Genomic DNA, 16,524 nt, shown 5'->3' on the forward strand with positions numbered 1-16,524 from the left:
CCATGTGTAAGTTAACTGAGTAATGATGGTCATGATAGGAGTCTGACTGGCACTGCAGAGCTGTAGGAAGCCAGCGCTGGTATCTTGGTCCTGCTATTCTGTGCCCAAGTGATTTGACACTGACCAAAGCTAATTACTGGGTGATAGTACAGGTTCAATTGCTTTTTCTCATGAGCTCTCTACCTGCCTCTCCACCAAAAAAAAAAAAAAAAAGAGTACATGACTTGTAGAAGTATGCGTGTTGCTTTAGGTACACTCTAGGTCTCAGAACAAGTGAGCTTTTGGATCTGCAGCTGTCCACCTCTATGTTCCTACTCATGAAACATGCCCTGCAAAGAACAATTCTGTCTTTGACAAGACTTCTATAAGGAGAAGTTCATTGTGATCCCAAATTCAGAATATTCTGGGAGTAACTGAGGGTCTATCACAGACCATCATTCCTAGCCTGTCTTCGTGTCCAGGTCTTCTCTGTTCTCTGTCGTGCCAAGCAGGCAGCACTTGCCAGGACTCACCTTGCTGAGTGGCATGAGGGCTCCAGTCCTTTGGGTTGAGTAACCGGGTGTCTAGTAAGCTAGAAACTTGTTTCTGGTACTTTTCACCATCTTTTTGTATAACCACAAGGAACTGTTGGAGGGAGGCTCTTAAAAGATACGTTAAATAATACAGACTTTTACTAGTTTTAGAAAGCAAGTTATCTAAAATTAGCAGAATAATAGTATGCTTTTTTCTTTCTTTTTTTTTTGCATTTCAAATATGTATTTTTTTGCTAGTTTTTATTTTTTATTAGTGCATGTTTGCATTCCTTAAGGGTGACTGCTAAATTGTTCACCCAGGGGGAGCGCAATCTGGCAGATAATGAACAGATGTGCTGCAGTGAGCTTTGGCAAGTGAGAACTGCGTAGTCACCAGGGCCCTGGGCTTCTGAGACTATGTCCAGTCCTCCCCTCACTAAAGAAGCTCTAGAGCCTTCCTTATGCATGCACTTTCTTGGGCATATATTAATTTGTGGAAGGGTACAGGGCCAACAGGTTGCATGAGATGAGTTCTGATAGCCCAGAAACAAAACCTGGTAACCTGGTCAATTCTAACAGTCTTGTAACAACATTCTGTATGTGTGTTAGTGTGCAACAAGCGGGAAGGATAATAAAATAAAAGAAGCTGGTTGGTTCCAAGAATGAAACTCATGCTGGTTGTGCAAGAAAAGTCTTGGCACTTGATCAAAGCAGACAGGTAAAGTTCCAGAAAACACTATGACTTGGCCTTTGGCAAGTATGTGCATTCCCGGTTCCCTGTAGAGCAAATTTGATTTTGTTTTTTAATTTTGTTAAGTGTTTTGATTGCTGAAAAAGATTTGTAGTTGTGAAATGGTTTTTGTTTCAGAGTATGGATTGAGGTCTGTGTCTTTCCTTAAACTTTCTGATTTCTGTATTTCTAGTGTACCTTAGCCAGAATTTTCCAAATGATGGGTTGTCAGCTATTAATAGGTTATTAGATCTACCTTCTAGATCTTGACCACAATTTTAAATGAAATATAATATATCAGTGTTTGTCTCACCCAATAGAATTCATTAATTGTGGATGATTTTAGTTATTTTAGATTTTATTTGTAGAGGTCAGGCATGAGAGACAGAAGGTGAGGTCAGAGTTGGGATATGAGGGTCGTGCTGGAGCCAGTACTCAGCTTGGGAGAGGTGAAGGTGCCTTCTTACACCAGCAGTGGACCTCAGGCAGAACTGGGTTGTGTGCTTCTGTGTGCTTTCTGAGTATTTGTCCAGCCTTCTCTAGCAGTGATCTGTGGCTCACTGTGTTTCACCCTTGTGCCTCTCAGAGCAAGGCGACCTTGTAACATTGCTTATCCTCTCTTAAGTCTGTTTTTCTCTTTCAAAGTGAAGAAAATAGTTCCTGTGCCCAGTGGTTGTGATGAGGAAATGTTACGGTTCATAATAACTGCTTTGTCAGGTGGTGCCTGGCCCATGAGAAGTGTTGTGAGTGTCATCACCATAACTGGTCTCTTAAAGATGGCATATACAAAATAAAATGGAGTATAAAGTACGATTTTGTTACTATTTTGTATAACACACTTCCAGACTAGTTTGCATAACATGTAACCCCCTATGTGTGCACCTAACCACTCTTACTGCCAGGAAATTCACAGGGCTCATCTGTGACCTTGTTGCATCATCAAAGGTAGTGGCTTTCAGTCCCACAAGATCACAGTCCTCCATGTGTCTGACATGAAATTAGTAGGTGATATGATTTACCAATAAATGTAACTTCAAAAATTATGTTATGCCCCAACAATTGCTCAAAATCCATTTCTATCAAATATACATTTTGTGTATACAGTGTGGGCATTACCACACTCAGAAGCACAATGGGGCTGACAGGTGCTGGTGCTTTCCTATTTGTAGGATTGCATGAATAGGAAACCTACAAGTGAGGAGCGATATAGGTAACTAAACTATCACTGGCAGTGTGTCGGCAGTGAGCAGTCTTCCTTTGACTCTACATCGCTGCATTGTAGAAATCTCAGACTACAGCTGTCTGTCTGTCTGGACGAGACTGGCTCCCCCAGAGAACACCTCAGATCTGCAGATGCTCCAGTTCCCCGTATTAATGGCATAGTATTTGCATAGAGTGTATGTGCATCTTCCTGTGTACATTAAACATCTCCAGGCAGCTTACAGTGTCTGGTTAATGCTATCTAAGTAGTTGTTATACTGTATTGTTTAGGGAATAATGGCAAGGAAAGGGGCCTACACGCATTCAATATAGATAGAGTGGGAGTTTTTGTCTTGCTTTGTTTTGTTTTTAATATTTTTGATCCTTGGTTGGAATCTACAGATGCAGAGCCCATGGATGTGGATGGCTGGACCATACTTTAAAACCTTTAAAAAAGACTGCACATGAGTGTAAAATGGATTTCAGTTCCAGGCTTGGGCACTCATGAACGGGTTCTGCTACCCACATAGCAGGATGTGGATGTGTTGCAGATTACAGCATATTGGCCTTCCTGGCTTCTGCTCACTTTAAAGTCAGTAGTCTCCCCAATCTCTGTCACAGGAAGATGCTTTAAAGTCCCATGAGGCTCAGTATGGTCCAGGGTCCCTTATCAGATTTGAGCATGCAGAGAATGTGGGAAGAGACAGAGTGGGTGACATCTTCAAGAATGGGAGTTTTTGTTGTTGTTGTTTGTTTGTTTTGCTTTGCTTTGCTTCTTCCTCTCTGCTAACGTGACTGTTCAAGTCCTGGAGATGCTAGTTTGCCTTTCAGAACAAATTGGTTTCTTTGTTCTTATTGGATTTGAAGTCTGTTATCGCTGTAATAGTCTTTGGAGAAAGGTAAAGAAGGCCTGAGGAACACTGACACAATAGCAAGCATCAGCTGAGTGTGGCCTTGTTGGAGAAGCCCGTGTATACCAGGGAGCACCCTTGATTCCAGCTCCCAGAGCATCAGACAGTGGTTGCCTTTCTCCTGCATCTTAATGGAGAAGCCAAGTTTGTCCTTTCACTTCTGCAGTGAAAGTATGTTTTGAGACCCTGTTGTAGAAAAACAGAACATACAGAAAAGAGCTCTGTGAAGTTAAGTGCCTGTGATGAAGCCAGCAGCATGTGTACACAATGGATTTTTCAAAAGCCATGCAGATTGCACCCAGAGGAGTATTTGCTTACATCTATCTGAAAACTTGGTGGTGATCAGTTTAGTCTACAAGGAAAGTCGAATGGTTATGGGTGTCATCTTGAAAAATGATGGGAGAGAAAGTGCCTCCACTTCCCATATATTTTAATAGAAACATTTATGAATGGGCCTAGTGGGTGACCCTGGTGGTCATGTTCATGACTGGACTTGTGGAGCTCACTTGTTTTAATAATTCCTGCCATCTGTTATTTTTCACAATGGGGGCTGTTCTGTAACAATTCTATCCACCTTCTTAGAGGGCAGTGTTTTTTTTTTCTAGGAGATTTCCTTGCAAAATTACTTTAAGAAACCATAAGAGAAAGAAACATGTAACTCTTAATTAGGAACTGTCACTGAAGGATGCCCTTCATAAAGGAAATAGAAAACACCAGTAAAAAAAATTCCTGACAGTCAAAATGCCCACGTGAATCATACTTTTCATAGCAAATGGTTATTGGGAAAAACATTGTGTTTGCTTTCTAGAAAGAATCCTTTTAAGTATTTTTAAAACTGTCATCAAAGTGAGACATGGTGGCACATCTGTAATCTTAGCTGTCTAGAAGGCTGAAGCAAGAAGATCACAAGTTCAAGCTCAGCCTGGGCAAGTTAGAAACTTACTGGGTCAGGTTTAAAAAAAGAAATGTAAAAAGGGGCGGAGGCTATGGATCTAGTTCAGTATAAAAACCCTGGGTTCAATTCCCAGTACAACCAAAGAAAAATCATCAATCAATGAATGTTTCTCTGTTAGCATTTAGTCCTGTGAATTTCAAACTGTGTACATACTTGTGTAGTCATTGCCACAATCAGAATACAGAACAATTCCATTGTCTAGAATAATTCTGTCCCCTAACACAGTTTCTGGCTGCCACTTCCCTCTTCTTCATCCATAAATTTGTATCTTTTCAAGAACACCTTGTGTCATTCAGAGACTAATGCTTTTTATTTCTACTCCTACCTTAGGATTCGTGCAACGCCTTACATGTGTCAAAGGCTTGTTTTCCCTTGTTGTTAGACAGTATTTCATTGTAGGGATGTGCCAGTTTGTCGACTACCAGCCGAAGAGCAGTTGGGTTGCTTCCATTTTTGCCAATTATGACTAGAACTTTGTGAACATGAATGTTCATTTCTCCAGAGTGGATACTTGAGTGTAGGACTGCATACACGCACAGTAAATGTGTGTTTAGTTCTGTGAGACGCTGCCAAACTGCTTTCCACAGTGTGTGTGCCAGGTTTCACATGCACAGCAACGCGGGAAAGTTCAGTTGCTCCACGTTCTTGCCAGTTCTTGGTGATGTCAGTTGTGTCACTTTCAGCTGTTCTAGTGGGCTCATGATTGTATTTCATCTTAGATTTAATTTGCTTTAATAGCTAATGATATTGGACATTGCTTTCATATGCTTGCTTGTCATTTGCATTCTGTTTGATTAACTGCCTGTTTTTATGTCTCTTGCCCATTTTTAAAATGGTGTTGCTTTTTCATTATGGCTCTGAGAGTTTTTATCATGCGTGCGAGTTGAACATGTACTTTTCTCCCAGTTTGCAGCTTATATTTTTTTGTTCCCTGAAAAGTGTGCTTCACAGAGCAAAGGTTTTTTAATTTAATAAAGTCTACTATATCAGTCTTTTCCTTTATGAATGTATTTTCTGTGCCGTATCTGTGAACTCCTTGCCCAACCCAAAGTCAAGGGTTTTCTTTAAGTTTCATAGGCTAACGTCTTACATTTAGATGTACAATTGCTTAGTTACTTTCTTGTTACTGAGATGAAATACCTGATCCCCCAAGTTAAAAAGGGAATGGTTTATTTATCTGATAGTTTGTAGAAGTTTCAGTCCTTAATAGGTGAGCTCCAAGACCGGACGGCATGACAAGCATTGCAGAGGAGAAACAGTTCTTGGTGGGCAGAAAGTAGCAAAGCAGGCCAGGGAGTTAGCAGCTTTTGTCTGATCCTTTCCTATGCTGTAGGTCACTGGGATTGGGGTGGTACCAAACTAGGCAGTGGACTAATTTAGTAATCACCCGCTCTTAATCCTAGCACCCTTAATCTTAGCATTGCACTGTGAACCAGACACACATTCTAGATTAAGACCTGCTTTGAAACTTTTCCAAAACTCACTTGGCTCTGTTCATGTGAATCTCTTTCTAGAGTCTGTATTATATTCCACTGGTTTACATGTTTACCCCTTTGCTAATATCACCTTGTTTGATTATTGTAACTTTATAGTATGTCTTAAAATTGACAGGATAAGTCCTCTCATTTTAGTCTTCTTTTTCAGAATTGCTTTCCCTCTTCCCCTCCTTTGTCTCTCTGCCTCTGCCTCTCTCTGTCTCTTTTGCTCTCTTTCTGTCCCCCTCATCCCTCCAAGTTTTAGAATTAGCTTCTTTTGTCTGTGAGAAATCCATGTGTGCTCCACAGCTCAATGTGAGGAAAATTTACATTTTTGCAATACTGAGTCTTCCAATCTATAAACATTTTGTGTTTCTACAGTAACGCAGGTGCTGTTTGATTTCTTTCACCAGAGTTTTATAGATTTTATATATGAACTTAAATGTGTAGCCCTTTCATTTGTAAAACCATTATGAATGTTGAACACATTCAATGTCAATTTTTAATTCAGCACTACTAGTTGTATTTGCTTTTATGGTGATTACGGCAAATTGCTACACATTTGGTGCTTACAACAGAAGCATATTCTGTCACAGTGTGGAGGGCACAAGTCCACAGCCAGCTTCGTGTTAAGGTCAAAGTGGCTGCAGGACAGTGCCCTGGCAGAGGCTCTTGGGGAGAATCTGCTTGTTGCATCTTCCCCTGGCAGCTTCTAGCATCCCTCAGCTTGTCCTTGTAAGTGCAGCCTCTCCTCTGTCTTCACATTGCCTCTCCCCTGTGTGCAGTCTCCTTCTATTTCACATCTATAATGACACCTGTGATGGCATTTAGAGCCCACCTGGACAATTTGGAGTTATCTCAAAATCTTTCACTTAATGGGTCTGAAAAAGTGTTCCATAGCAAGTAACAGCCATAAGTTCTAGGGATTAGGACCTATTATCTTTGAGGGCATTTTTCAACCTACCATGTTAATTACTAGTTACCAATATTGCATGCGTGTGTGTGTGTGTGTGTGTGTGTGTGTGTGTGTGTGTGCATGCGCACGCATGCATGCATGTGTGTGTTAACCTTGTATCCTTTAACTTTGCTAAAGTCACTTACTAATTTTATGATTTTGAGGGGAAGATTTCTTAGGATTTTCTATATAGACAGTCATGGTATATGCAAATAAAGATGCATCTTTCTTTCCAATTTGTGTGAATTTCATTTCTTTTTTCTTTGTTATTTTTTGACCAAAATATCCAATATAATATCAGAAAGTATAAAAATCGACATCTTCACCATGCTCTGACAGAAGCATCTTTTCCTCTGCTGTGCTCCCCTGCTGTGCTGTCTTATCTTGGAGTTGGCTACTGTGGACTGAAATGTGACCCAGAATTAACTTCTTTAAGGTGTGGGCAGCAAGTATTAACACCGCAGGAGAGAGGAAGTGACTAAGAGTGGTACTAACACTGTTTTTTTTTTTTTTTTATTAAGGAGGAAAAAAAAAGCTGAAAAAGGGTATAAGTTATACAGAATTTCAGAAAAAATTAAACAATAGGAAATCACTAGTTAATAGATTACATATTGTTATCTTAGAAATAGTTGTTTAAGTTACAAAATTAAAGCATATAAAGTGGACTTTCAAACAGTGAGACTGGAAACAGTTTTCAATGATCCAACAAAACTCAGTAATATGGTTATCTATCTTATACACTTAAATATATATGCAGTTATATCCTTTAGAGCACTTTCTTTTCCTTTCTTTTGTACAATGACAATTACACGTTTTGGGTTTTATTACTCCCACAGTTCTTACTACTTTTTTTTGAAGAGAGTAAAACCAAATGTGACATAACAGAAGAGAGTCAGTCAAATCAAAAGGATAAACATAATAGATAATGTAAAAACAAAATACTAGGTGATCAACAATGGTTACCATACTGCCTCTTGCTATCTTAAAAAGAATTGCCTATATCATCAGTTATAATAAAATTGAACAAAACAGTAAAAAAAAAAAAATAAATTGGAGACATTACAGGGCTTTAAAAGAAGATAATTCAACCGGAATGGGTGTCATAATGAATCTTATTGTCTTTACAGTTGTTGCCTATACTTTCAAACTCGGTACTATCAAGCAAAGCAAAATAGAGGAAAATCAGTTAAAGCAAGATGGTGAGGGCTATACAGGGTTTCAAATCAAGTTAATAGGAAATCAAAGTGGGTTACTATAATAATATATCCTGCTTTTTTTAATCTTTCCCTTAATTAAAAAGAAAAAAATTTAAAAAGTAAATAATTAAAAAAAGACTGAGATAAAAGAGGGCATAACAACAAAACAGCGCAGGTCAAAGCATAACCATTTAAGTAAAATAGTGTTTCACCACAAGACATCCCGACATAAAAGTAGTTACCATAATGTCTCTTTCCTTGAAATCTTTGAGTATAACTTCGTATACTGTAGCACCAAACATATCAAGACAATGTAAAACCATTCAAGAGAATGACAGTATTACAGGGTATTTAGAACCAACTATCAGAAAATGAACAATGGTTTCTGTATAATCTCCTTGTCTATAAAAGTTTTTGCTTAAATTATCACATAAAATAAAATCCAATAAGATACAACCTGTTAAGACCGATGGAGACAGAAGAATGAATAAAAGCTTGATGGGATTTCAAAGCAAGATGATACTAAATCAGCACTAGCTATTATGATGTCTTGTTTTCTCCAAAATAGCTGTTCCTACCATCCAATCTTCTCTGCCACATTTCTGTTGAGCTCTTTTTCTGTCGTTTGTTGTTGGTTTGTCTTCTTCATTTCACTTTCTGTTCCATTAATTGTGGCCTCTCTGCCACTGTTTCTGAAGTCTTGGTATTTTCCTTTTTTAGAATATCCTGCAGTATTCTCTGTAGAGCTGAATTGGTGGTTGCAAATTCCCCTAGTTCCTCTTTATCCTGGAAGCACCTTGTTTTTCCATCAATTTCTAGGGACAGTTGTGCAGGATATATCACTCTTGGCTGGAGGTTGTTATCTTTCAACGCTTGAATTATTTACCCCCACGCTCTTTGTGATTTGATGGTTTGTGCCGAGAAGTCTGCTGTAATTCTGATGGGTGTTCCCTTGTAAGTGATCTGTTTCTTGTCTCTGACGGCTTTTAGTATTCTGTTCTTATATTGGATTTCTGGAATTTTGATTATTATATGCCTGGGTGTAGCTCTGTTTGGGTTGTAGGTGGCTGGGGTCCTGTATGCCTCATACATCTGAGTGTCTTTACCTTTTGCTAAATTCGGGAAATTCTCTTGGATTATTCTGTGAATAGCTTTTGTAGTCCATTTGTTTGTGTCCCTACTTCTTCTTTTATGTTCTTAATTCTTAGGTTGTAGACCTATCATCTTCTAGTCTTTGTATTATTGCTGTTTGTTTTCTTGTTATTTTTAAGAAGTTTTTCATTTCATGCTCCCATATTACAAGTCTGCCCTCCAGTTCAGCTAATCTATCCTTAGTTTCTTTCAAGCTGTTATGCCCGCTTTCGATAGAGTTTTTAGTTTCCTGGTAATCTCTTTAAACCTGCTTCACGTATTCTATGTTTTCTTTATTTTCTCCATCAAACAATTCTCCCCTTTTTTTCTGTTCTTCCATTCCACCATCTGTTTTTTCTTGGGTGATGCTTAGGATTTCTCTAACTATTCTATTTATCTCTTGCTTTATTTCATTAAATACTTCATTTTTAAACTCATCTATGAGGCTCTGGAGATATCACTTTATGTCTATTGGTGCCGTGTCTGATATTGCATGTTTTCTGTCTTCCTTTGCATTTCCCTTTCCTGGATCAGTGTTCTCAGGATTGGGGATTGGGGACCCTTTCTTATTCTTCTTCTTCCCATACTTTTTGTTCCTTCCATACAAGTGAATGTAGGAGGCCCAATTTTTTTCTCTTTTTTCGGTTATAGTTTGTTTGAATTGCGCCGGCTAGGTGTTCCCACCCACTGCAGTGTACTAGGGAGACACAGACCTGGGCAGCCTCTGCTGGGCCTGCCCCTCTAGGTCAACCTACAGAAGGCTGCACTGCTAGGGTGCACTTCCAGGCGCTGGGACCTGTGTTGACTCGCCTGTTGGGTCTAAGTCAGTGGCGTCACGCAGGCCAGGCTCTCCCCACCAATCCCACTTGAGAGGGGAATATGTGACTGAAGTCACTGCAGTGCCTGGTTCCGGCAAGTCTGCCCGGTCCCAGTATGTCCTTTGCTGGAGCCTCCTACTCTATGAAAGGGTCCCTGTTCCCCTCACACACTGCAAGTCGATGAAGGGCTCCCTGCTAGTCCTGCTCTCAACTCCGTTCGCAAATTCCCACTTTCATGCATCTCTCTCCCTGCCCTGCAGATTTGGACACAGCAGCAGTAGCAGCAAATTCAGATCGCGGCTTCCAGTGGCATGGATTCTAGCTTTTGCACTGAGATTTTATCTGTTCCTGTTATAGCACCAGGATTGGATTTCCAGTTGGTTTCTCTTAGCTTAGTTCATTCCTGAGTCAGCAGGGTGTATTTCCCCTTGTTTAGGACTCCTTGTACTGCAGCATTCCTGGATTCTAAGTGGGGTATCTCAGAGAGCCTCCATAGCTGCTGCTGTCTATCCGCCATGTTCTTCCAGAATGACGGTACTAACATTGTTTTATTTTCATCTAATTCAACATGTTTTTGAGTACTTTTTGAGACTTTTTGACTCATTGATTATTTAGAAGAGTTTTTAAATATTTCCATGTATTTCGAGATTTGCCCATTATCTTTTGGATGGTACCTTGATTTCTAGCTTAATTTCATTATGTTCTGTAAATGTCACCAGCTAGTTATGGATTCTTAAACACATGTAAGATACACATCAGACTTAGACCAGTTTTTGAGTCTGCTGATGTCTGTCACCATTGTCTACCTCTTCTTCAGGGGCTCTAGAGGGTAGGGTTCTTGTATACACTTCTAAATGTTACTAATCAACTAAGAATTCTTGCAGAATTTGTATAGAAACCACAAGTTGCCAATTCACAATAGCAACACTATGAAAACAGCCTAAATGCCCATCAACAGCTGAATGGATAAAGAACACGTATATAGAAGGAGGAAATAGAGGAGGAGGAAGAGCAGGAGCTGGAGGAAATGTAGGAGGGAGGAGGAAGAGGAAAAGAAAGAGGAGCAGAGGGAAGAGAAGGAGGCAGAGGATCAGCAGGAGGAGGAAGCACATATAACCAGCTGTTCCTAGTGAAGGGAGAGGAGAAGGAGGTGGTTCTGTGCCTGGAGAAAGATTGCAGGTCTGGCCAGGGCGAGTTTAAGGGCACTGCACAGAGCTGTGGTGAGGAGCCCACTGTGAGATCCTCACGCACCAAGGATGCTGTGCCTCAGATGCGTGTGATCCTGCAGAGGGAAGCCTTGTGCACACTGAGCAGCCTCCAGATGAAGAGGCTGTGGCTGGGTGCCCCCCAGAATGACAGCTGCATGAGAGTGAGAATCTGCACAGGGGCCTTGCTTGGGCCTTCACCCCAAGTACAGTGGTTTCTGTTTTGGAATGCGCTGAGGAGGAGGAAACCACAGGACCCAATCTAATCTAGAGTTTCACCAGCAATTCCTGGGGAAGTTGGGCCAGGGCTGTGTGCCTTCCTTTCTCCAATTAAGTCCCTGCCTCCCTAGCCCTCCTCTTCTGACTTATTTGCTCTGATTTGTCTGATGTCTGAGGAACAAGAAAAACTCCACAAATTTATTTCTTTCTAAAGATATTTTAATTCCAAGAATTCTTTAAAATACCAAGAAATGTTGTTTAATTTGCATACAGAGGGAAAAAACCCAGAAAAATATTTAAATAAAATATTAAATGTTTAAAAAAAGAATACGTATATATTTACCTATAACAGAGTATTATACACCCATAAAGAATGATAAATTTGAGTCATTTGTAGGAAAATAGATGGATCTTGATATTATAATGATAATTGAATTAAATAAAACATGGGAAGTTAAATATTGCATGGTTTTGCTTATATAAGAAACCAGTAATATAAATAAATAAAAAATAAAGGCTAGATGGCCAGAAACAGGGCAGCAGACTTTTGTGATTTGGGAAAGGGGAGTGGGTAAAACAGGGAAAGAGAAGAATGTGGGTAAAGAAGGGGATGAAAAATCAAAATGTGATATATGTGTGTGTACCAGTTTTCCAGAATGAATGTAATTATTATGCATTACGTATACCAGTACATTTAATTAAAAAAAGAAACCACAAATGGGCAAAGTCTTCTAATGTTAACAGCCTGAGCTTTTCAATGCCAGCTCTTAAGGTCAACAGCCCTTCCTAGACCCCTGGGAGCCAACAGCTACCCATGTGCCTTGCGACTCTTCCAGCCACCAGTAATGGTGACGCTTGGCAATTCTGTGTTGTTTTCCGCTGCCAGCTGCTTTCTGTTACTAGTTCTGGCTGGTGGCAGCTTTTGAATCCACTCAAAACGGAAATCATGAATAGGCAAAAAAGAAAAAAAAAATACCATTGACCCAAGGCTTTCTTAGAATTTAGGCTGCAGCATAAAAACAGCAGATGGCCTGAGCCCGCTGAGGGTGCGGGGAGGTTACTTTTACAGGGAGAAGGGGAGGGCTCCAGAATGCTCAGGGTCAGGTTTCTCTTGGGCCATGGAAGGTAAGGGGCCCTTGCGGACCTAATTGAAGAGAGCAGTGGGGGACAGGACTGCATCTGTCCCTGAAGTCTGCAGCAGTAAAACCACTCAAAGCATAGGGTGCTTGACATAGCCATAGAATAAAAATACTATATAAAGTATCTTTTGGGAAGTATTGTACCTTTCTTTCCATGACTATACTTTGTGTAATTTTAGTTTGTTGAGTTTGTTAAGGTTTGTTTTATGACCAGAGCGTGAGTTTTTCTTGTTGAATGTTGGTCCTGTGGATATTGGGTTTTCTTTAGGAAACCAAACTTCTAAACTAGTTTGCATAGCTGCTTAAGGCATCATGGGAACTGTCACAGCCAATTCTTTCCTTTGTCTAGAACTTTAAAGATGTGAGGAGTGATAATGAAGAGGAAGAGGAAGAAGAGGAGGACGATGAGGAGGAAGAGGAAGCTACCAAAGGCAAAGAGAGAGACTGTTTGAAAAATGGCCTTGGGACCAACAACCACCTCATCCCCAATGGTCAGCTTGGCCACTAACTTGAAGCCCACGTGACTGCCACGTGCAGGGTGCTGCAAGGACTGCTGGGAGCCTGCTGCGCTCCCCACTCATGTTGCTGTGGCCAAGAGACCACAGAGACCCCAGATCCTGCCCCTCCCTCTGTCTCAGTTTTTCTCCTTATTCTAAGATGTGTTTAACAAAATGTTGTCAATTTGTGTTAAAATATTAAATATGCACATGCCTGTGGATTTTACTGTAGTCAGGACACAGGCTGGTCAGAGCTTTCAAAAATGTTTGCAGAGTGCTGTTTTAGTTCTGGTTGCTTTCACTGGTGCCCTGGAGAGACGTTTGGCTTTGTCAGGGCATGCTTTGCTTCAGCCCTTTCACCTTCTCACCTTGCTTACCCTCAGGACAGCTTGGCCAATGCTAAGGAAGCCTGTTTCTTTCCAGCTCTGATCAGCCACAGAGAGCAGCTTCTGTCCCGAAGCTGTATAAGTGGTAGTGGGACAGTTGCAGAAGGACCAGGCAAGGAGACAAGTTCCAGCCTTCCTAGCCACTTCTTGCCATGGTGGCTCACGTGCTGGTCTCTACAGTGCAGCGGTAGTGGCTGCTCCCCAGCCTTACAGGGCTGGGTAAGGATCCAGTGAGATAAGACAACTGACTTGTACACTGTTAACTGACCGTCTCTACACTGTGATTCCAGCTGTTTGCAGGAGAGAGGCCTGGCCAGCTTGGAATGAATGAACATGAATGAGAGGTACAATCTTTAAAAATTCCTCCTAAATGTGTCTGAGATGCCTAGAAATGCAAATACCCGGAGGGCTGTTTCCACTCAATTTGCTAACTATGTATTGTTAGTGCCCTAGCATCATTCTCAAGTTTCCCTGGAAATCTCCCTTAGATACTGTTGGCCAAGGGAAGGAGTTTGGGCACGTTTCTTCTATTTTGTTGGTTTTCACTTTTTTCCTCTCTAAAAGGGAAGCTTCCTTGTGTTTATTCTGAGCCCCCTTTTCAGGCCAACTGAGCTCCCCAGGGACTGTGGGTGTCCATCTGGGGGCCTCTGCAGGGGACCTGGATACAGGCCAGGTTGTACGCTGAGCCATTTCATCTGGAAAGCCTGAGCCCCTGGATGGCATTCATGGGAGCTACCTGACCTCAGGAACTCTTAGCAAAAGAAAGCCACTCGGTTTCATCTCCATCATCCATCCAGTCAGACTGCACAACACAAAAGGCCACCAATACCCCAAGCAGGAGGGTGGATGGGGCTGGCAGGCCAGGCTGGCTCTGCCTTTCCTGCCAGGAAGGGGGAAGTGGGAATACTGAACACCATCCTGTCCATTGTGCAACTTGGTCACTGCTTGGAACATATGTCCTGGCCCAGTGGATGGTGTTGACCTCAGTGCCTTCTGGGATCCCACTGAGTAGAGGTGGGCCTTCCAGAGAAAGCTTGTGCACAGTGTGCCTGCGCCCTTTCATTCCCCACCCTGCCTCTCACAGTTGGGGTCTGATTTTGTATCTTGATCCTGTTTTGCTCAGGGCTCTTGCTATAAAGCATGTGAAAAGTGAGACTGTAGGGAGTGGGAAGTGAGGTCCAACCACAGCGAGCTGCCGGGCCTCTTTAGCAGAAAGGATACTGTGCACATGGAGAAGGCCTGAGATTTGGGGCTTTTAATAAAAATAGGTTTGTAAAACTTGCAAGCTAAACCTGCAAGAAAAACTTTCAGAGTTTTTTCCTCAACAGAATCTTTTGTTGAAGAATCATAAAAAAGAAAAATAAATCTCAAATTATTTCTGCATAATATTTGTTTCTATAAGTACAATAACATATGCATTGATGTGTAATGTGATATTATATATGTAAAATGACTCCACTCGAGGGCATAACTCATTTATTATTATTGTCCTATGGTAACTGTAATTGTTGTTAATGTGGTGGAAGAGGTTCACACTAAAGTATTATTTTTTATGTTTCCACTTAACAGAATATTTTTCCACTTAACAGTATTTTCCATTTAACAGAGTATTAACAGAGTACTTTTTCGTCATTAATTTTGGTCTTGTCTTGGTACCAGATCTCTTCTTGCTTATGGTAAAAAATTATTTATTTGCTGCTCTATCCTTCGGTTTTTCCTCTCATTTAATTATTCAAGGTAAAGTTAATATACCAATTTTAGTTATCTCTAATGCAGCTAGAAGCCCTAAAGTAAGTTTGTAAGGGGTAGATACACATTTTTGTAACATTTTTTGGTCTTTTATGATTAATTTAAAAGGTAACCTCCTTACTACAGGAAATAAGGGCACAGGATTATGTGAGATGGCCATTAAATTGGCATCCACAGTGCCATCAATATTGTCTTAATGGTTATGACTAAAAGTTAAAATCCAGTGTACATCGTGATTGAGTAGACTCAAAATCATGCATTGCTTGACTTCTTAGACATGAATGGTCTCTGTAGAGGAAACAGAGATTTGCCTCCAGAATGGCCCCACTGGACATGGGAGAAAACAACAGAGAAGAAAGCTAGGTGTGAACAGGCTGCTGACCCTGTGGCTCAAAATACCAAACACAGGGATAGGAGGGGCTGGCATCCCAGAAGCTCGGGCTTTGAGGTATCTCAGGACAAACTGAAGAGGAGTTTTTAAAGACTGTGACTTTAAGATTGAGCCTCTTGACTGTACATAGTGGGAACAGCCTGCCAGCCCAGCTTGGGAGCTGGAGTCTTAACTAGGCACCACCTGAGCCCTGTACAGTCACTATGGAAGTGTTGAGAAAAGGCACTTCCTCAAGGTATTTAAGGTATTTAAGACGTAGTGTAACAGAAAATACCCTCCACCCAGCCAGTATACTTCAGTTTCTTAGTTTCCCAGGTTATTAGTTCCTGTACCAGTTCCAATTGCCCCTGTCTCTTAGAAACTGGTGATCACTGTGATACATAGATGCTCACTATGATGCACATTGTATAAATCTATCCCCAGTTGACAAGCCATTCTGCCTCTGTACTTCCTGTTTCTTATCCCATATAAGCTCTAGATCACCAGATATCAGGGCTTGATATTTTGAGAATGATTCTGATTAGTGGCCATCAACATAAATAAATCTGCCTCCAAATCCTGGATGATGTTTCAGTGTTTCTGATTGCCATTGCATCTGATGTATTGGCTGGGAAGACCAACTATGCTGACCTCTTTGGTCACTGGTTGTAGTCCTCATAGATGGAACAAGGTCCTGATGGGAAGATGCACCCTTGAGATTTCTCAAGTGCCCTTGGAGGTCTGGAGAAGAATACCTGGCCCTCCACTGGAGCAACACACATCAGACCTTAAAGGGAGAAGGATATAATATGTCTGTCTATCTGCCTGCCTGATTCTAGATGCCTGGGGGCACTCCAGTTAGTCTGTCAGTCCTGCTCAGTTTGAGCAGAACAACTTGATCAACTCTTGCTAGTTAAGGCCACCCTCAATTGAAGAGAGGCTGAAATATTTAACCTCTGTGTGCCTGCTGAATGATTATGTGTGGATCTGACAGCATAAGCAACAGGCTGTTCTGTCTGTGCACCAAGACTGGTCATGGAGGTTCACTGGGCTCTCACCTGTGGTTACCTGGTGAT

General features: G+C 41.1%; 1 protein-coding gene across 1 annotated transcript in view; it reads left to right on the forward strand.

The window, feature by feature from the left end:
• Cers3 (ceramide synthase 3) overlaps positions 1 to 16,030 on the forward strand; it is a 118,664-nt gene extending 102,634 nt beyond the window's left edge. Inside the window, exon 11 of the mRNA XM_003475274.4 lies at positions 12,796 to 16,030. Coding sequence (XP_003475322.1) covers positions 12,796 to 12,954 — 159 coding nt within the window. The 3' untranslated portion in view covers positions 12,955 to 16,030. The remainder of the gene's footprint in view (positions 1 to 12,795) is intronic.
• The last annotated feature ends 494 nt before the right edge of the window (positions 16,031 to 16,524 follow it).

Source organism: Cavia porcellus, unplaced genomic scaffold (assembly GCF_034190915.1).
Source record: "Cavia porcellus strain 051 isolate PalLab524CR breed Dunkin Hartley unplaced genomic scaffold, mCavPor4.1 scaffold_6, whole genome shotgun sequence".
NCBI classification, from domain to species: Eukaryota; Metazoa; Chordata; class Mammalia; order Rodentia; family Caviidae; genus Cavia; species Cavia porcellus.